Below are 22532 nucleotides of genomic sequence, written 5' to 3'. Positions count from 1 at the left end.
ATAAAGTGCTCTCCAGAGTGCACTTTTAGAGGACAAAACGTCATAAAGTTCCCTCTATGATGTCCTTCTAGGGTGTTACATGTAATAAAGCGCCTCCAGGGCCATTTCAGTAAAAAACACATTTCCATGGGGGAAATATATGATAATGTGCCCTCTTGGTAACTTCCATGGGACAGTACATGATAAAGTTCCCCTTCAAAGAGCATGATGTGATAAAGTGCTCACCTGACTGCCTTTACAGTGGATAAAAAAATGACAAAGTAGCCTTTAGAGAGCACTTCTAATGGGAAATAAATGATCAGATGCCCTCCAGAGTCATTCCAGTGGCCAAAGTGTGATAAAGTGCCCTCTGGAGTGCACTTGCAAGGGGGCAATGCTATGCTACGGTGACAACTTCTCCAAATTGTGGCTGTTTATTAGTGTATTGGGAGTGCACAATATCATCAGCATAAAATCAGTGTTGGCAGATGATGGCCTGTTAAGTTCATTGGCAGCATGCATCAATAGCTTCAGTTTCCATAATCTTTATCTTTACTGGTACATAGAAGCCTGCTCCTCTTATACAACACAAACAGGATATCCAGCACATGACATCTGTTACTATTACTCACATTTTCAGTCTTGTTTGCACTAAAAGCATCATATCATACTCTTCTTTGCACTCCAATAGTACTGTTTAAGTCAAGTTTCCACATTCTCAGTCTTGTTCTGAGGCTCATACAGCAGCATATATCAATAACAATTTTGCCTCCACGAGCCTGGGGAAACTAAATGGCCACTGTGCAGCGAGAGAGAGGGAGAGACAAGGTCTTATTCAGTCGCCTTCAGGAGCATCGTCTCGTATCTGGCAGATCTGGAGGCATGCCAGCACCCGCCCTGTGAAATCAGCATCGCAGCGCGCGGAGTTGACAAGTGCGCCTCCCCCTCTCCAAACGTTGTTTGACATACCCATCGTTATAGGCTTCGCCTCTGGCAGTTTCTTTTTTTTTTTAAAGGCAAGCTCAAAGCCGCAGATCATACATTTTGCTCACAAACCGTGCGGGTTAAATATCCTACAGAGGGAGAGGCAGCGGGAATCAGGCGCTTTCCTTTCGCATTTGGAGTGCGTAAACGGCACCGGGCATCACTGAGGGAACAGATACGCTCGTTTTGGATATTTTCTGCTCTTTTTTGATTTATTTCAAGGCTGCAGGGCTGTGCTTTGGCAGCAGAGAGAGTGGGCTGCGAGTATTGGATCATTTTGGACTTGAGCGCGCAGAGCACCTGTGGATGCTGATGTTTGGACTGAACCCTTTTGCAAAGACAAGATTTAGTTGATATTCACAGCAAGTGTCGATCAGAGAAGCTCCGTTCAAGACGAGAAGAGCGCACCATGCTCCTGCGTGTCCCCTTCCTGGTGGTCCCTCTGCTGAGCATCACGGGCTGCGGCTCGTCCTACGTGCCGTGCCAGCCGTGCGACCAGAAGGCTCTGTCCATGTGTCCGCCGGTGCCGGTGGCCTGTCAGCTGGTCAAGGAGCCCGGCTGCGGCTGCTGCCTGACGTGCGCGCTCGAGGAGGGCCAGGCGTGCGGCGTGTACACGGGGCCGTGCACGCGCGGGTTCCGCTGCCTGCCCAAGAACGGCGAGGAGAAGCCGCTGCACGCGCTGCTGCACGGCCGCGGGGTGTGCAGGAACGAGAAGTTGTACAAACTGCTGCATCCGTCAAAAGGTGAGGCGTGTGGAGAGATGACTGATTCAGACCACTTAAACAGGTCACTGAATCCAGCGGGGCGTTAATTAAGCGAATTAATTGAGTCATAAATTGACGACAGCCTCGTTATATATTCATTAGAATCAGCTCAACACCCAATTTATCACATTTGTCTCATTTTTACCCAACTTTAAGAAGTCTTGAGCCAACAAAATCCAGTTTTAGCTTCATATTACACAAGATTTTAAAGCTGCTTTCCCAATTCAAGATTCATCTCTAATAAAAAGCTGCTGAACTGAAATAAATCCTTTAATTTTTAGAAATAATGTGGTAGAGAAAGAAGACATGGTGGAAACTTACCTGCCTTATTTCTCAAAATAAATTATAAGTAGTTGAAATCATCTTTTATTTAATTTCCTATCGATAAAATATAATTTTAAGTGTTTAAAGTCACATTAAAGCTCCTCTGAGGAGTTTTTTAATGGGCATGAATTTGCTTGATATTATTATTGCTGATTTTAAATGAGCTACAAAAGCAAAAAATGCCGCCATCGTAAAAAATTGTCACTTTCTGTTGAGTTTTAACAAGTGATCTTAACCACTGCCGCAGGGTAGGTGTCAGACAAGGGTATAACCATGCTGTTTCCCTGAGTTTTACACTCTTTTATGCCAGTTGTCATGTTAAAAGATGCTGTGCTAAAAAAAAAACAGTGATAATGACAAAATCAATTGTCTTTTTTTTACATGCATTTAACAATTTTTCAAGCTTGAAGTCACATTAAAGCTCCCATGAGGAGTTTTCAGATGGACTTGAATTGTTTTGAAATGGATATTGCTGATTTTATATGAGCTAAAAAACAAACAACACCTTCAGTGTTAAAAAAATGTCACTCTCTGATGAGTTTTAACAAGTGATTTCAAAAACTGCCGCAGGGTAGGCGTCAGACAAGGGTATTACCAATAAACTTGCTGTTTCCCTCTCATTTAACAGGTTTTTTTCATTGTTTTATGCTAGTTGTCATGGTAAAAGATGTGCGAAAAAACTGTGATAATGACAACATTACTTGCCTTGTTTCCTCATTTGCCTATTATGTAACCAGTTTCAAAGCTTGAAGTTGCATTAAAGCTCCCTCAGGGTTTTTTTTAAATTGATTTGAGTTGTTTGGAAATGTATATTGCTGATTTTATATGAGCTATAATATCAAACAACACCATTAGTTTTAAAACATTGTCACTTTCTGTTGAATTTTGACAAGTGATTTTACACATTGCCGCAGGGTAGGCGCAGGACAAGGGTATCAGCAATAAACTTGCTGTTTCTCTGAATTTTATACTCTTTTATGCCAGTTGTCATGTTAAAAGATGCTGTGCTAAAAAAAACAGTGATAAAGACAACATCAATTGTCTTAAAGTTTAACTAACAATTTTTAGGAGCTTAAAGTCACATTAAAGCTCCCATGAGGAGTTTTCAAATGGACTTGAATTGTTAAGAAATTGATATTGCTGATTTTATATGAGCTATAAAATCAAACAACACCATCAGCGTTAAAAATTGTCACTTTCTGTTGCATTCTTAACAAGTGATTTTAAAAACTGCCGCAGGGTAGGCGTCAGACAAGGGTATCAGCAGTAAACTCACTGTTTCCCTCTCATTTAACATTTTTTTTCCCTGTTTAATGCTTGTTGTCATGGTAAAAGATGTGCGAAAAAACTGTGATAGTGACTACACTAATTGCATTTTTTTCTCATTTCCCTTTTATGTAACCAGTTTTCAAAGCTTTAAGTCACATTAAAGCTCCCTCGAGGGTTTTTTTAAATTGAATTGAGTTGTCTGGAAATGTACATTGCTGATTTTATATGAGCTGTAAAATCGAACAACACCATCAACGTTAAAAAATAGTCTTTTTCTGTTTAGTTTTGACAAGTGATTTTACACATTGCCTTAGGGTAGGCATCAGACAAGGGTATCATCAATAAACTTACTGGTTCCATCTCAATTAACAGTTTACACTGTTTAATGCTATTTGTCATGTCAAAACGTGCAAAAAACCCTGTGACAATGATGACATTCATTGCCTTTTTATCTTATTTCCCTTTAATGTAACCATTTTTCGAAGCTTGAAGTCACATTAAAGCTCCCTCGAGGAGTTTTTAAATTTACTTGAATTGTTTTGAAATGGATATAGCTGATTTTATATGAGCTGTAAAATCAAACAACACCATCAGCGTTAAAAAATAGTTTTTTTCTGTGAAATTATTACAAGTTATTTTAACCACTGCCACAGGGTAGGTGTCAGACAAGGGTATCAGCAGCAAACTTGCTGGTTCCCTCTCATTTAATAGTTTTTTTTTACTGTTTTATGTTAATCATCAAGTTAAAAAATGTTGTGCAGAAAAAAAAGTGATAATGACAACATTAATTGCCTTCTTTTATCTAATTTCCCTTTTATTCAACAACTTTTCGAAGTTTCAAGTCACATTAAAGCTCCCATGAGGAGTTTGAAATTTGCTTGAATTGGTTTAAAATGGATAATCCTGATTTTATATGAGCTACAAAATCAAACAACACCATCAGCGTTAAAAAATAGTCTTTTTCTGTTAAGTCACAACAAGTTATTTTAACCACTGCCGCAGGGTAGGTGTCAGACAAGGCTATCAGCAGCAAACTTGCTGTTTCCCTCTCATTTAAGCAAAATTGTGCAATATTTTATGCTAGTTATTATGTTTAAACATGTTGTGCAAAGAAATGACAGTAATAATGACAACATAAATTGTCTTTTTATCTCATTTACCTTTATTTGATTACTTTTAGGAGCTTGAAGTCTCATTAAAGCTGCCTGTGGGAAGTTTTTTAATTGACTCGAATTGGTTTGAAATGAACAATTCTGATTTTATATGAGCTACAAAAGCAAACAATGCCATCAGGGTTAGAAAATTGTCTCTTTCTGTTAAGTTATAACAAGTGATTTTAACCACTGCCACAGGGTAGGTGTCAGACCATGGTATTAACACAAAATAGCTAAATTACAGCAATAAACTTGCCTTTTCCCTCTCATTTAAGCAGTACTTACAATCTTTTATGTTCGTTATCAGTTGTGAAAATTTGCAAAGAATTAACAGGGATGTTGACAGTTTAAATAATCTTTTAATCTTATTTCCCTATTTGACTCAATTCTTAGGAGCATAAAGTAAAATTAAAGCTCCCATCATGAGTTTTAGCAGCTTATGAAACAGATTCAAATAATCTGTCTGATTCTTTTTTAGCCATAGTCGTAAACAAGGCTATCATCAGCATAAAGAGAGATCATTACTAAGGAATAATATTGAATGCTTTTGACAAATGTCATGGGGTAGGTGGCAAGACAAGTAGAAACACATAAAAAAGAAAACAGCCTTAATTGCATTTTCTTTGACAAAAATTGGGATTGTTGATTATTGGTGCATTTGAGTCTTTAAGTAAGCAATACAGGTAACAGAGGTAGTAAAACTGTCTATTTTTAGTCTTTTTAAGTCAAGTTAAAGCTCCTGTATAGAGTTTTAGCTGCTTATAAAATGGGCCAAAATGAGCTACAAAAGCAAACAACACCATCACTATTTAGAAATTACAGTTTTTTTCAAGTCTTACTCAGTATTTTTAAAACTGCTGCTATGGGGTAGGTGTCAACTGAGGAGATAAAAATCAAAACAAGCATTTTTTTTCTGCATTTTTCATGACAAGAAAAAATAGATTAGTAATACATTTCAGTGTCAAAAGAAGCATGGTTTATTTTGTTTCAAATAAACACTAACAAAACATTTTTAATAGAAATGGAATGCTAAAATTGAAATTAAAGCTCCTATGAGGAGTTTTTAGCAACTCACTAAATAGGCCGAAAATATTCGTGCCATCTTATTTCAAGCTAGAAAAACAAACAAGACTATCATTAGCATAAAGAATGACTGTTTTCTGTACTGCTATTAAAATGCCTGTAACCACTGCCACTGGGTAGGCGTCAGGCAAGAAAATTAACATTAAATAACAGCCATTTTTCACATTGTTATGGCAAAAAAATCTGGATTAGTGACGAATTTAAGTGCTAGAAGGAGCAAGTTGCATTTTTGGTTTATATACACCTGATTTTAAAGTTGCTCACAGGAGCTTTAAAGCAAAATTGGTGTTAAATACAGCTATTTCAGCAATTTAATTGTAGAAATTATGCTTGAAGAAGTGGTGCAAAAGAATGGAACATCTGCATTCTCAAATAAATGAAAAACTAACAAACCATGTTATGTTTTTATTAGTTCATGGCAGTACAAAAGATCTTTCATTTCCTCCTATTAAACTTAACAACTTGGATTTCAATATCATATTATATTAAAGCTCCTATTCGGATTTTTCAGCTGCTTTTTAAAAGGACCGGAATTCATTTCCCTTCCTTGTTTCAAGCTACAAAAGCAAACAAAACATCAGACATCAGTTGTTGTTTTTTTTTTTTTTAAATTGCAGTTTTTGAGTTGCATTGAGAGTTTTTTACCACTGCCACGGGGTAGGCGTCAGGCAAGAAAATTAACATTAAAAACCCAGCAATTTTTCATATTTTCATGGCAAAAAAAATCTGGATTGGCAACTAATTTAAGTGTTAGAAGAAGCAAGGGGCATATTTGGTTGATACATGCTGGATTTTAAAAGTTGCTCACAGGAGCTTTAAAGCAAAGGTGTTAAATAAAGCTATTTTAGCAATTTTATTGCAGAAATTATGTTTTTAAAAAGTGGTGCTAAGGGATGGAACATCTGTATTCTCAACTGAACAAATAGTACCCAACAGTTTTAGGTGAAATGACCCAGCTTACTTATATCTATAACTGGTGTTTTAAAAAAATGTAAAAGTCCAATTAAAGCTCCTATGCAGAGATTTCAGCTGCTTGTGAAATGCACTGATTTAATTTTCCGTCCTTGTTTGAAGCTACAAAAGCACATAATCCAATCAGTATTACAAAAAAAATGACTGTTTCTGTGACTTACGTTGACATCTTTTAACCACTGCCGCAGGGTAGGCGACAGACGAGGTAATTAACATTAAAAACTGACAATTTCTTGTTACATTTTCCATTAATAACCTTGATTTGTGAACATTTTTTAATATTTTAAGAAGCAGGGTGCATTTTTTTTAAAAATAAACCAAACTGAAACACTTCAGACAGGAGCTTTAAAGCAGAATTTGATGCCAAATAAAGCTTGTGCTTAAAGATAAGGTTTAAAGAAGAAGTACCATCATTGCTGAAATAAAAGGAGTGTAAAAGGACCAAAAGAAGTGCAAGAATGTCTTCTCAAAGCAGCACCTCCTTTAAATTTGCCTCTGACGTGCATGCTTTTATTTTGTAGCTTGTGATCATGGTGTGAAGTGAGTTTAACCACCCTCCTCTGTCTCTGGAGGAGCCAGCGATCCTGATGTGGGTCATCCTCACTGACACCTGTCATTAACCGAGGCACACGACTCAAAGGCCTCTGCTGCGCCTTGACCCCGTGAACTCTGTCAACAATCGGTGCCGGGCGCCAATCAACCTGTCATCTCGTTTTTTCCCCTTTAAAGACCCTTGTGGGGGCTGCCAGCCGTAAATCAGTAGGTCTCGTGTGAGTGGCCCTGTCGCCTTAGGGCCCTGCTAGCCTGACATAAAACAAGGGAGAAGATTACAGGTGGTGCTAAAGGAGAGGCTCCTTGTTGGCTCCTTTGAATGACAGTCACTGTGTCTACTTTGTGGGGAGAATTGTGGGAAATTTTTTTTTTAGCCCTCTTCTTCTTCTACAGTTTCTTTTTTCCCCCGTTCTTTTGTCACATCTCTTCATCCACCACCTGTGCCTTTTTTCCCACACCTTTTTTTGTCTCCCCATTCTCTCCCACCTCTTCTCCTCTTTCCCTGCCTGGCCGCCGTCCCTCTTCATCTTTAACACCCTATTCTTCTTTTCTCTCCTCACCCCTCCCCATACCCGGTTTCACCCTTTCCATTCTGTCTGCTGCTTTATTTTCCAGCAGATTGGAGCGTTAGCATTCTCTGGAAACATAAATAATCCTTCTAGCTGTGTTAAAACCTCAGCTGGCTAAGGGGAAGAACCGCAGTTTTTCTTGCAAAGGGCAAAGTGGGAAGCCTTGAAAGTCACATTCAAATGAGCTCTATCAGAAATAAGCCATCACACTGACATTTACAACCTTTTTTTCTGTTTTATTTTTGCTCTCTGCACCAAAAAAATCTCCCATTTATGTCCCCTTCCATTTCTTTCCCACACTCCCTCCCACTCCGCTTTGTTAGTCCCACCCTGCTCTCTCTCTCTCTCTTCATCTCTCCTCCTCCTCTTGCTCCGTCTCGGCTGTGCAGTGATTCAGCAGAATGCAGCCCAAGCGTGGGTTACTGATCCCCCCTCACTCAACCCCCCATCTGTCTGCCCGTCAGCCAAGCTTCTCCATTAACTCCTGTCTCCTGCTGGGCAATCGCTCAATGCATAAATTAAGCATATGTACTCATGGCCCAGAAAATACAAATTTTCTAGGCGTTTGAGAAGATTTATGTGTGTGTGCATACTGTAAATTTCTTAGAATGCAGGAGGAGATGCTTAAAAGGCCAATTTAAATGTGATTTCACAGCACTTAGTTTATGTACCAGTAAAAATGTGTTCATTTTAGCATTTAGCATATGTTAAAAATGATAAAAGCTTACATTTTATAGACATTTAAGAAAAGTGGAGCAAGCATGCATACAGTGGACTTATAAAGATGTGTCGGAAAACCTAAAAAAGATGCATTTGAACACATTAAATATGTGAATTTGTGCTAAACTAAGCTAATATATTTCATTTTAGCATTTAGCAAATGGCAAAATCACTTAAACTGGTTTTATTAACACTTTAAATTCAAGGTATATATAAATACAGTAAGCCCATGTATTTGCTAAACGTATCTAAGCTAATGCAGCACTTTATGTAAATTTAAGCTTTAAGTATGCAACAAAAAAAATTTCAAAAATTACATTTTATTTATATCAAATGAGAAAAATGCATATATATATTCTGTAAACTCTTTAAATTTGCAGTTACTGCTGAAAAGCACATTTAAAACTTAAACCTTCAATGCTATGCTAATGCATCACTATAAATGTGCCCATTTTAGCATTTAGCATATGCCAAAATCTATTAAAAGTAACATTTTAAAGACACTTAGGATGATGTATGCACACTACAATTTCTTACAATGCTGTAGGAGTTGCTTAAAAGATGCTAACAAGTGTAATTTTACCATGCTAAGCTAATAGATCATGATAATTCAGCTAATTTAGCATATAGCATGTTAAAAGACTATTAGAAAATACATTTTAAAGATACTTTAGAATATCTATGTATATTGTAGGGCAATATAATGTCAATAAAGTTGTTAAAAATGGAGACTTGAACAAAACTATCACTGCAAGGCTAACGCACCTCTGAGATGTTTGTTTTAGTATTAAGCTTGTGATAAAATTATCAAGACTTACATGTTAGTCACTTTAGAAATTTTTGGCATGCACATTATAAATTTTTTTATTGTGAAAGTTCAAGAAGTAGCTCAAAAGTGTAACTATCTAGTATTATTTCTGCTTTTCTTTTAATGCTAAGCTAATGCACCATAATAAATAGTCCAAATTTAGCATTTAGCATACATTAAAAACAGTTAAACCTACATTTCAGAGACATATTACAAAATCCATGTTCATTGCAAAGTCATGTAATTCTTCTAAAGTAAAAAAAAAAGTTAAGCAAAGTCTCTACTGCTAGGCTAAGGAACCACTTAATGTGTCGATTTTAGCATTTAGCATGTGACAAAATGACAAAAGCTTACTAAACGGACAATAGGATTTAAGCATGCTTTCTGTCTCCTTGATAACAAAAGTTCAAGAACTTGCAAATAAGTCAATCTGAGCAAATGTTCAATGTGATTTTTGACTTTTAAGCTAATAAAATTTGTTAATTTTAGCATAAAGCTAGTGTGACTCTCCTGCTGAGCTATTGCACCACTACAAATGTGTCAATTTTGGCATTTATAAAGTGGAAAAATTATAAAAGCTCACATGTTAAAGACACTTGAGAAGGTTAAGTGTCCTTATTGTAAGTTTAGTTGATTACAACAATCACAAAAGCGAAGGAAGTTGCTTAAAAGAGCATCCGAACAAATGTTTAATATTTTTTTCTCTGCTATGCACCAAAATAAATGGGCCAATTTTAGCATCTAGCATGTGACAAATGCCAAAAGCTCACATACTGTAGACATTTGAGAAGATTAAGTTTATTGATTACTTAAAAGAAAATAAAGCAAATTGAGCACAGCTTTTACTGCTAAGCTAATGCACCATTGAAGGTGTCAATTTTAGCATTTAGCATGTCATAAAAGATAAAAGTGTACTAAATAGACAAGAGGATTTAAACAGGCTTACTGTAAGTCTTTTTGATACAGAAGCTCAAGAGCTTGCTAATAAGTGAATCTGAACAGATACTTAGTGTTGTTTTTACTTTTAAGCTAATGTATCACTACAAATAGGTCAATTTTAGCATACAGCATGTGCCAAAGACAATTAGAAGTTGCATTTTAAAGACACATTTTTAAAAAAAAATCTATGTTCAATGTTAAGACATAAGCTTTTAAAATGGCATGAACATGGTTTAACTGCTAAGCTAATGGTCCACTGCCTGTGCTGATGTTAGCATTTAGCATGTGACATTATAACAAATACTTAGGTTATCGACACTTGAGAATATGTAAGCGTGCTTTTTGTAACTTTCTTTATTTACAGAAGTTCTAAAGTTAAAGTGCTTGCTAAAAAAGTGCACCTGGAAAAAAAAAAGTTTAGAAGGATTTTTCCTGCTAAGCTAATGTACCACTATGAATTTGTCAATTGTAGCATATAGACAATAAACAATTGAAAGATGCATTTGAAATATGTGTGAGTATATATACGTGTATTGTTAAGTAATGTTACTGTAGTAAAAATACAAGTGAACTCACCAAGCTAGCTTTTACTGCTAGGCTAACATTTTACCCAATGTGTCCATTTAAGCTTTTTAAAATGTGCCAAAATGATAAGAAACATGTTATGAACACTTCAGAAGATTGAAGTAAACAAGTCAACACCAATTAAAAATTTTACTTTAATGACCAACAGTAAATCAGTGTGTATTGTAAAGTCTTGTTACAGAAGTTGCTATAAAAGGGAATTGAGCAAATCTTATACTGCTAGGCTAGCATACCCCCGAATGTGTCAATTTTAGCATTTAGCATGTAACAAAATTATAAAAGCCAACATAGAATAGACACAAGAGATTATTAAGTATACATGCTGTAAGTTTTATTTAGTTTCAAAAGATGTTGATAAATAAAATTGCATCCCCTAAATTTAATGAATTTTTTTAATGCTAAGCTAATGTACCGTTGTAATAATGTAGCATATAGCTTTGATGCAATGATTTCAAAAACATTTTTAGAGAGATAGACCTTTATATGCATCTGTAGACTCATAAAATATGTTAGTTGCACTAAAAAGTACATTCAGACACACTTTGAGTCGTTGTTTTGTTTTTTGGTTGTTGTTTTTTTGTTTTGTTTTGTTTTGTTTTGTTTTGTTCAGTTAAACTAAATAGCCTTAAGTATTTTGTGCATTTTAGCATTTAGCATGCAACAGTGTAGTGGTGCAATGACATAGTTAAGATTTACATGTATGGCAAATAAAAACTCCTAAAATGTTGTGGAGGTTGCTAAAAGTGCAAGTTTTAACAGTTTTGAAGCATTGCTAATACACTAATATCAATGCTAACTTTAGCAGCTAGCAGGCATGTAAAAAACTGATTTATAAATGTATTTTTATGGACACTTGAGAAGATTTTGGTGTAAATGCATGCTTTAAATACATAAATTGTTGTGTGAGCTTTAGATAAACTTAATCTAAGCATATTTAAAGTGTAATTTTACAGTAATTTCTAAGCTAGTGTACCTCTTTAAACATGTTTTTAGCACTACGGATGTGTCTAAAAGGATTTAAAAACCGAAACAAGTAAGCATGCACTCTGCTGATACCTTCAAAAGCATTTTCAATTTTTTACTGCTATGTAAATGTGACAGCTAAGTTATGTACAACAAAATATGCCTGTTTTTAGCAGTTAGCATGTGTTAAATATAAAAACTTTAAAAACAGAAAGAATGGCATAAAATTAGAAATTATAAAAGTCTTGATTTGAGTAATTATGCATGAGAAAACATGACACAAGTTGAATATCAAATCTAAATTAGAGCTAAAAGTAGGCCATTTAAATCGCCCCTTTCACATGAAATTTCAGATATAGCTCTGCCTTTGCAGGATTAACTGGATGGCATATGTAACAATGATTCTGCAGATAAAATGAGGAAGAAAATGTTTTATGAAAGAGCTTTAAAAGGGGGTGAAAAATTTATCAAGAAGGCACCGTCCTGTAAATCCTGCAGGAATCTTGTTCTCCAGGATCACTATGTTTCCTAGTGAAAAAGAGAAAGAAGGGAGGAAAATGAAAGACGTGATCAGTCAGCACAGGTCAGATTAGACAAGCTGCAGGATTAGCAAGTGAGGACTTGATTGGACTTATGCTGATCTGCTCTGGCTTTCTCCTCACAGAGTGAGAGAGAGAAAAATGGTGTCAGCAGGAAACTGGAGGATGGGGGAATCTCTTTTGCTTTTTCCAAGAACCTGTCATTATGTGGACAGATGACATCATCATGATGATGATCAACGCCAAACGGGTTGGGTGGAGGGGCTTAGGCGTCATTTGCAACGTGGCGGGTGACCTTGTTTCACCGCCGGGTTAGCTTAGTAGCTTAGCGATCACGTCAGTGCAGAAATGGAGGGGCTTTATGTGCAGAATCCACCCAAAATGAGGCGGAAACAAGTGCGTGACACAGCAGTGGAAATGGGCCAGCTGTGGCTTAGGATGCGTACGAGCTAATGCATGTTTTAAAGCTATAAATGAGGGGGAATATCAGTTTTAAAGTGCTTTTGGGAAGGGATGCCTCAGCAGCTCGTTCAGGCCTCCACACAGGCGCTGTGGTCGCCTGAATAGAGGGTGGGACAAGAGAGAGGGGCAAGTGACTGAGATTGAGCGACTCCTTGAGATTTAACAGCTGTATTTTTCATAAAAGATGCATGTACGTGAGGCCTCCTGCGACCCAAAACGGGCTGCGGCTGTTTCTGTCGGCCTGCCACATGACAAGTGTAATAGTATGTTTTCATGGGCCTGGGTGCCAGGGTGAGACTAAATATCTCATTTAGGTCAGCGGCTATAAAAGTTTTAAAACCCCTGGTCTACATATACCCCAAACTGGCAGCTTGACTTGCCATAAATGTAGGCTATGTTGTCCCGTGTGTCAACACTTCCAATCTGAAGCTGGCCAGTAGCCACTGAGTGTGTTAAATAAGCATTTAGCTGCTGCAATGAAATCATCATGTTGTGTTGTGACGTTGCCAAAATTGACACTGCTGTCTTGGACTTAGCGTGCTTGATTCTGACCCTGCTTCAAACAGGCTTTTAAGCAGCAGAAAAATGCTTTGAAGCTCTCTTTGAAAGGTCTAATATCACAGCTAAGAGCATCAAATTGTTTGTAATAATTGGTTGCATTTGTAATTTAATCCAGTATGTCTGTAATTTGCAGTTCTGGTGCAAATTATGGTCCAGACCTCTGATAACAGTAATCCTGATGTGAATCAAGCAGTGGGCTAACATGTTAGCCTATCATGGCAATGATACTCACTTGAATGCACTGTATTTCTTAAATACACGTTAGCTTACTGCTACCTGCTAGCAAAAATAGCAAGTACAATAGCCCGCTACATCATTTTAAGTTATATTTATTCTTGTCCACTATTTTATTATTTTAGCCTTTCAGTGGTCTCCAGAGAAACTTGTTTCTCTTCTTAAGCAGCTAAATGCTATGCTGTGGTCACTAGCTAGCTGACACTGGCTGTATTGTGAATTAAAACTGCTTGCTAGCACTTACTAGTAAAATTAGCTAAGCTTGCTCACAAAATGACCTTTAAATTTCTGTCTATGCTTGTGAATCAACCGTTTACATTTTTTTAGCCTTAATATGACCTCCATCAACTCCTGTGAAACATATCTTTATCTGTAGTGGCTAAATGCTACGCTGTTTTCACTAGCTAGCTGCTGGATGGTTCTGTCCTGCATGGCAGCTCACATATGGTGCATTTTCTGAGCTATTTCTCTGAAAACAGTTACTTGCAATGGCAGGAAATGTAAGTGAAGACTTTTGATAGTAATCCTGATGTAAATCAAGCTGTGAGTTAACATGTTAGCTTTTAATATAAACTCATGGCCTCTAAATAGCTGTTTCAGTGAGAACACGAGCTATAAAGTATTGTTGTTCATAGCAGCTTGCTAGCTAACAACTACCTACAAGTAAAATTAGCTAAGCTGTTTCATTAACAGTCCATTTACTTTCCATTTAAGCTTGTGAATCAACTATTTAGTTTTTAAGCCCTGATATAGCAGCTACCCACCAACTCCTTAGAAACTCCTGCTTCTCTTTAGAGGCTAAATGCTATGCTGTGTTCACTAGCTAGCTGCTACATGGTTCTGTGCTGCCTGAAAGTTAGCATTTGTTATGTTTTAGAGCTGTTTGTTTGAAATCAGCTATTTGCAATGGTAGAAGATGCATACATCTACCAAAAATAAATAATAGCTAAATGATAAAGTGTGGGTGTGAAAACCAAAAACTGGCCAAGGAAGCTAACAAAAGAACTGAGGAGCTGGCAACGATTACTGAAGAAATGTTATTGAAGCTTTAAGTACATTGTTTACTTCCACTTTACAGTGGGAGGTTTATAACTGATTGTATGACTTGCAAATGTTTTTTAACTGTTAGACTTTGATTCATTTACTTCTGGTGACACTAAAAATGCATTTATTTGGTTTAAAACTAAGAGATCCTACTTCACTGCATTGAGATGGTATCAAGGGATCAATTTCATTTGTATGTAGGTGCTGTTGTTGGACCATTCCTTCTGTACCTGTTTTTATCCATGATTGTATAATGTCTTACAGCAGTTTAACTTAAAGAAAAATAGCTTTATGCTATTAAATGAAGGCTAAAGAAGAGGTGAAAGGCTGCTTTTTGTGTGACATATTACATTGAGATATTTTTGGAATTGCATTGATGTCAAATATTGAAAAATGTACATATTCCTTAAAGTTGGCTACCTTTTTGGCTTATACGGTGGTTAATTTACCAGTATGGTGGCAAACCAAGAAGGTAATGGTTGGCGATGTGTCAATGTCTTATACATAGTCCAAATTAGTGATGTTTCTGGGCAGATACTGTAATATCTGATTAAATTCAACCCATAGCATTTACTTGGCTAAAGTCTTAAGCCAAGAAAACTCCCAGAAAAAAGCCACTGGATCGCAGGAGTAGTGGGTGTAATGCTTTGGTCATATGCAAGAATGAGCCAAACCAGTCTGCAAAGAACTTTATCCCTGTTTTCTGGATTGAAATGGTGCTAAACCGCAATGTTCCAACAAGATGCTATCGGTACTATCAGTTGACGGTTGTTTACATGGTGTTAAATAGCATTATGGTTATGGCGGTAGCCATTACCTGGAGCTATAGTGGCTACTAGTGGTGGGCAGCTCTGTTACTGTTTAGGTAGAGCATTTGATTGGTTGAAAGCCTGCACTGATGTAAAATATTAACTATCAAAGTAATAAATAAGAGGCATTTGATGTCAAGTAACAGTCAACTGACACTGTTGCAAGGCTTAAATGTTACACACTATGTATTTTTATGGCCTAAATCCCCTTTGAGTACTGTTACTTAACTTCAAACCCTCCCTGTCTTTGTCCCCCCATCAGATGGTGACTCTACTAATGACATGCTACCAGTCCCAGAGTCCATGCTCCCCCAAACCAAGGTACCGTTATACAGCAGAGACCACATCAGCAGTCGGAAGGCACAGGCCATGAAGCAGGCGCAGGACCGCAGGAAGCAGCTGGCGAGGCTTGGACAAACCAGCACCCTGGACTTCACTCCGCTGAGCATCGACAAACTGGAGCCTGAGTTTGTAAGTGTAGTAGGGATTGCAGAGATGCAGCTCAGCCCTGAGGGAAGTTATTTGCTTCACTGATCAAGATTTAGAGCCATTCCAGAGCCATAATTTGTTGGATATTGGCAAGAAAACAATGTTTGCTTTGCTGTAAATCATAAAAATCTCAGATACAGCATCCTACTGCTTGAGGCTTAATAAAGAAACCAGTTCTGACAAATCTGCCAAGATGCCTCTCGGGCAACTTTCACACGTGACAACATGGTGTGAACAGAGTTAATTGCCAAATTACCCCATAATTCTTGACTCCATGTCATGTTGAACCATAATTTTTACTCTGGGGCAGAAGCACAAATTGAGATCATGCAGAAACTCACATATTTGGTTTGTGTGTGCAGGGACCCTGCAGGAGACGACTGGATAATCTCATCCAAAGCATGAAGGACACTTCTAGGGTTTTGGCTCTCTCACTTTACATCCCCAACTGTGACAAGAAGGGTTTCTTCAAGCGCAAACAGGTATAAATACATCTGTTTTTCATTTATTCATATTAAAAATGAGACAAGGGATGTTTTGTTTCTACAATACCTTGGATTTGAGTTACACTTGAAGCAAAACTTTGACTAGAAATGTTTTTAAAAAATTGGCTTTTCTTGCCTCCTCAACTCTTTCCTTGCAGTGTAAGCCGTCTCGTGGTCGTCGGAGGGGGATCTGCTGGTGCGTCGACCGCTTCGGCGTGAAAATCCCTGGCATCAACTACGCCGGAGGAGACCTGCAGTGCAAAGAGCACGACAGCAGCAGCAACAGCAACGAATGATAGAAGAAAAATGCACCTCGAGCCCTGTTCTTCTGTAAACCTGCCAATCAAGCTAGCACGCTAAATGACTGCCAAATCAGGAAAATGTGGCACAAATAGTTATATATATGGTCAGGTGTGATGGACTGCGTTGTTTTTGTTGTGTTGTAAAAGGGGAGTTGAACCGAAGTCCTTGCTTGGGTTAAAGTGTGCTCATGTAGGTCTCAATTTTTGCTCCCAACTGACTCTGTTTGAGGTTAGCTAACATCACACCTCTTTATATCCATAAATAGAATAGAGCATTATATATATTTGTATGATATTGATGATATATTGTGTACTTCTGAGTCTGTTTAATTTTACTAAGAAATTGTAGGACAAGACATATTTTAAATGTGGCTACAAATCATTATTTTTTCTCATTTGAGTCAGTTTTGTCAAAATTAGCCATGTAGTGCTAACTGTTAGTCGTGTTAATCATATCTTGATGTAAGATGAGTTCTCATATTGTCATCACATGGAGGGAAATGGCCTAAAAGTGGGCTGGAGTCATTGAAAATGCTAAAGCTGGGGCAGCAGGATAGCTATATCTGGCTAGCATAGCTGCTTGTTGCTAATTAGAGGCTTTCAGCTTCAGAAAGCAAAAGAGAATAATTTCTAACTTATAGACATAACTGTAATAATATCTTTGCAGAAATTAAGATGAAGAGATTGACACCACTTTGATGTCAGTTCATTAAACATCCAGCCAGGAATTGTGATTGTTAGCCTAGCATTGCGCACATAGAGGAAAGCTAGCAGTTCAAATGTGTAAAAAAAAAAAAAAAAAAAGCACCTCTGTAGCTTAAGTAATCTAATGTTAAGTGACTTCTGGGTATATTCATACCAAAGTTAAATGTAATAGAATGAGCAAGAGCCTTTTACTAAAGTTGAAGCAGCTGAAGCATTGCTATTCCGTTAGCATAGCCAGTTTTAACTTATTTGAGGCTAGCTAAAATAGGCTACCTACTAAAATGAATATTTTAGGAAACAAATCTAATTGCTTCTTTGGAGTGGAAAAAAAATTATAACACTTTAATGTCAGTCCATTAAAAATCAAGCTAACATCTGCAGTTTGTTAGCCTAGCATTGCCCAAAACAGACAATAGCTAACTGCTGAAATTCTTTAAATAATCCACCAAAAAGCACCTTGGTAGTTCACTGTTGGTTCAATTTTTGTGGTTCAATTCATACCAAAGTTAAGTACAAAAGAATGAGAAAGAGCCTTTTGCTCAAGCTTTATGGGCAGTACAGCTAACACTGTTTGGTTAGCATAGCCGATTTTCACTTATTGGAGGCCTTAAGTCTTGCTACTAAAACAAATGGTAACACTATTTAGAAAAAAAAAATGCTTTTTTGAGAGGAAAAGATTGATACCACTTTAATGCTAGTCAGTTAAAAAATCAGCTATTATTGTTTGGTTAGCATAGCCAGATTTAGCTAGTTGGAAGCTTGAGGCTAACAATAAAAAACATATGGGTAAACATTTTTTTAATTAAAAAAATCAGTGCTTTTTTGAGATAGAGATTGATTTCACTTTAATGCTGTCCATTAAAAACCAAGCTAAGAACTGTAGCTTAGCGCTAATAGATGATAGCATCTCTTGGCTTGGAGGATGACTTCCTGTTGTTTGCCAGCCAAAGAAATTGAAAAATCTGTCCTGTGGTAAGATGAGTTTTTATTTACTATAAGAAAATATGACTGTTAAATGAGCAGAAGCCTTTGGCTAAATCTGTAGCTACAGGATAGCTATTACTGTTTGATTAGCATAGCTGGTTTTGCTGATTGAAGGCTATAGGCTAGCTAATAACAGGCTACACAATAAAAAGAACAAACATTTAAGTAGGTAAACATAATTGCTTGCTTAATTCTTACCACCTTAATGCAACTCCATGAAAAATTAAGCTAACAAGTGGAGCTTGTTAGCCAAGTATAGCATAAATAGAAAACAGCTATTCAAATGTTAAAAAAGTCCTCCATAAAGTACCTCAAAAGCGAACTTAATATTATGTTCTTAATTTTTTGGTTCAATTTACACCAAAACTTAACAGTTTGCCATAAAAAGGGAACTATTTCTTGGCTAAAAACATTGACTTGGCTAACATAGCCAGTTTTTGCTAGTTGGAGGCTTCTTGTCTGGCTAAAAACAGACTACATGCTTGAAAGAATAAACATTTTAGTAAATAAACACCATTGCTCTCTTAAGATGGAAAGATTCATTCCACTTTTATGCAAGTCCATAAAAAATCTTTGTAAGCACTGCAGCCTGTTAGCCTAGCATAGAGATGGCTAGCTCAGTTCCGTTCAAATGTTAAATATGCATCAACAAGGACCTGAACAGCGAATTTAATGTCATGTCTGTTAATATTAATTTAATTAATGCCAAAAGTAAAGCATTGACGGAGAAACTGACACTTAAAAGGGAAGTATCTCTTGGCTAGGACCTGTAACTTCCTGTTGTTACTGTTAGCCTAGCAAAAGATCAAAACCTATGACATAGACTCAAAAATGATGTAAAATTCAACCTTAAATTTGTGGATATCAAACCAGAATATTTTATGCTTTCTGTGATAAAAGGAGATTTTTTTCCATCCTACTTTAAGTAAATACCGCCACTTGGCAGTGCACTTAGCCGTAACTGTAGCTCATCATCAGAAGAGTCTTGTATGCTTCTACTTGTTAAACTTGGTTTTATTTTAGGCATTTAGCACAAAACCTGGTTCATTAACAAACTGCATTGTACATTAAAAGCTTAGATATTTAAAACTGCTCTTGAAAGGCCTTTTCAAGTCCGAAAAACTGCGTCCACTGTTTGTAAATGTATGTACAGAGTGTGTGTGCATGCTCCTGAGTGTCTGTATGTGAAATACTGTACTGTACTGTACGTGCCATGCCCTTATATTGTTCTCAAAAATCTCTGGTTTCAATTCTCACAAGCTATCCAAGCTACTGTCTGACACAGGGTGCTGTGCATTTCCCTCCACACACAAATCATATGCAAACGCCTCACGTTGGTCGTGGTTCCACGTGCAGGGTCTCCACAGGCAAATCCGTCGGCCGATGGGGACTTGGTTAATCGGGTTTCTTATCCTGCGTAGAGCCAGGTCGCTGAGTTTGTATGGAAATTCAAGTGCCTTCTGGCAAACGCCACTTTGAATTTGATTTGCATGTGGGCCCAATGTGTTGTTGAAAGAGGGACACTCCAGCACAAAAGTTTTCTGACAAGGTTCTCCCAGTCAGTCGCCAGCGTTTGTAGATTTAATCTCCCAGTTATGATCTCAGACATTCCTGACGCATTGACAGAGACTTATAAACACTTACTGTTAATAGTAGCACAACACAGGGACACTTTTAACTTCTCAAAATCTCAGCTAAGACAGAAACATTAATGTGAACATTATGGTGAAATATTTATCAGGCGTGTAATTGATGTACTCGTTTTTGTAATGACAAATCACTATTTAAATAAACTTCATGTACTCACAAAAATGCCTTTTATCCTCCTGTCTTTTGTCCAAACCCTCCTCAGATGATTTATGCTGACTCAGTAGTTGTGTTCTTTGATGGATGCTAACTCTATGACCTTGAGACTGTTAAAGATACTTGTGGTTTTCCATGTGGGTTGTTTCTACCAGCAGTCAAAGACCAAACTGCTTGGTAGTGCATTTCTCATTGGGGCGTTGCTAAATGTCATTTTCCTCAGATAAGAAGGGCCAGCAGTGCAATATTTTATGCAAAATCCATTAAATCTGGCTCATGCATTTATGCTTAAATTGGTACAGCCATTCAGTGTCCCCAGAGGATGTTTTCTATCAACTCTGGCTAAGTCCTGACTCTACCTCTTACGCCCCTTTGATGCTCACATTTTTAACTGAACTGTCTTTACTATATTACCTTGAGTGCTATTCAATTTTGTCAAATCAGTGTCTCCAGAGGATAAACTCACTTTTTAAAATGTGTACCTTTCCCTAGCGCCACCATGAGGCTTTATTCTTAGTAGAACTATCTCTATAAATATTGGCTTTTTGAATGACATGTTTTTAAGTCAGACTCTCCAGAGGATATATCGCACTAACTTTGATGGAGTCAGAGGGCGTTTTTACACTTTTTGTTTGATTGCTCTGACCCAAATCACAGCTGAAATTGTTACATTCTTTTACATAATCACTATAAAGCTGTGAATTTACATTTACAACTGGACCAAATGGGTGTTGTACAATAAAAAAGGCCATCTAATTGGTCAGAATTTCATGAGGTTCATAAATACATAGTAAAATCATAGATCAGGTGTGTCCAAACTATGGCCCGGGGACCATTTTTGATTGGCCCACCAAAAATTCTATATATAAATGAAATATGGCCCTAAACAGAGCATGAAGCTTGTGTTGGACTATATTCTTCTTAGTATCAGCACAAGGCAGTGCTACCATGCTGGTACTGTAAACAAACATTTTGACAAGTTTTAATGCTGGTGTTTTCAGGGCTAAATTGAGGAAATAGTAAACTCATTGGCAACCAAAATGATAAAGATATCTTGATTTATAATGTCCTAATGGATTACAGTAGCAACTAGCACCAATGATGGTGGTAGCCAGAGCCGACCAAGGCCCCAAAATCTGATTGGCTTCCCCAAAATCCTTGAAATGATTGGCTATTTGTCTTGTCAGCCATCAACTAACCATTTAAGCATACCCAATCTTTAATATCAAGGTGAGGTATATGAAAGTGGCCGCACCATCCTTATGTATTTCTGTATGTAGCCCCCAATGGAAAAAGTTTGGACACCCCTGGTATAGATGTATACAACTCTGGTTTTTCAACCTGAGGCTGAACCTTTTCAAGACCCTTTCAAAGTAAAATTAGAGCTATTTTTGCATAGCATTGGTGTTAATATTATTTTATGTATGGCTCAGTGGCCTTGATTCCCATTGTCCTCAGTTTAAATAGGTTTTTGAAAGTCTTGCAGGTTTTCTTATAACTGTTTGCATCTGCCATCTATTCCTTGTAGTTTCCATCTTAAAGCTTCACAAATTCCTTTATTTCAATCCCACCATGAATGCAGTGTATTGAGATATTAACAGGCAAATCCAGAACAGAGAACAATGTATAAGTGATATATAAGACCATGAAGATTGGGGTTTTCAGCTGGACCCTAAGTGGACATTTATAGGGTCAGGGTACCAAGTATAATTTTGAAGGGTATTTGATCGTGTGGAAATCAAGAAAATGGCCAGCTTCACTTGTTTAGGGTTTCTGGGTATAAACCAAAAAAACAACAACAGCCAACACTTTCCCTTTTTAGGTTTTTGAATTAAAACCTTGAAAAACAGTTGAATTTTCTTTAATGTCTTTTCCTTTTGTTGTTTTCCAAAAAGGCAGCACAGAAGCGAAAAGGGCCGATCACATGACCCAGAAGTAAATGTAAACTTTTCAAAATAAAAGCCTGAGTAAGACAGTAGTGATTGCTAGATAGATAGATGACTCATCTAGGAGGTCAAAAAAGAACCCAGAACCACATCCATAGAACTGCAGGCCTCACTGGCCTCAGTTAAGGTCAGAGTTCATGACTCAACCATGAGAAAGACACTGGGCAAAAATGGCATCCACGGGAGAGTTCCAAGGCTAAAACCACTGCTGTCAAAAGGAACACAAAGCCTCTTCTCACAAAAAACATCCTGATGATCCCCAAGACTTTTGATGAAATATTCTGTGGACTGACGAGACAAAAGTTGAACTTTTTGGAAGGTGTGCGGCCTGTTACATCTGGCGTAAAAATAAGCATTTGATAAAAAGAACATCATGCCAACAGCCAAACATGGTGGTGGCAGTGTGATGGTCTGGGGCTGCCTTGGTGCTTCAGGACCAGGACCACTTGCTGTGATTGATGGAACCATGAATTCTGCTGTCTACCAGAAAATCCTGAAGGCAAT

The 22532-nt window shown here is 37.3% G+C and overlaps 1 protein-coding gene across 1 annotated transcript; it reads left to right on the top strand.

The window, feature by feature from the left end:
* The first annotated feature begins 945 nt into the window (after positions 1-945).
* Positions 946-20077, top strand: igfbp5a (insulin-like growth factor binding protein 5a). Its single transcript, XM_041782132.1, has 4 exons — positions 946-1706; positions 15577-15785; positions 16166-16285; positions 16447-20077. Exons 1-4 carry the CDS (start codon positions 1373-1375, stop codon positions 16582-16584), a joined length of 801 nt encoding a protein of 266 aa, XP_041638066.1. The 5' UTR covers positions 946-1372; the 3' UTR covers positions 16585-20077.
* The last annotated feature ends 2455 nt before the right edge of the window (positions 20078-22532 follow it).

Source organism: Cheilinus undulatus, linkage group 24 (genome assembly GCF_018320785.1).
Source record: "Cheilinus undulatus linkage group 24, ASM1832078v1, whole genome shotgun sequence".
Taxonomy (NCBI): domain Eukaryota; kingdom Metazoa; phylum Chordata; class Actinopteri; order Labriformes; family Labridae; genus Cheilinus; species Cheilinus undulatus.
Note: the sequence above shows the minus strand (reverse complement) of the source record. Positions and strands in the feature narration are given on the sequence as shown.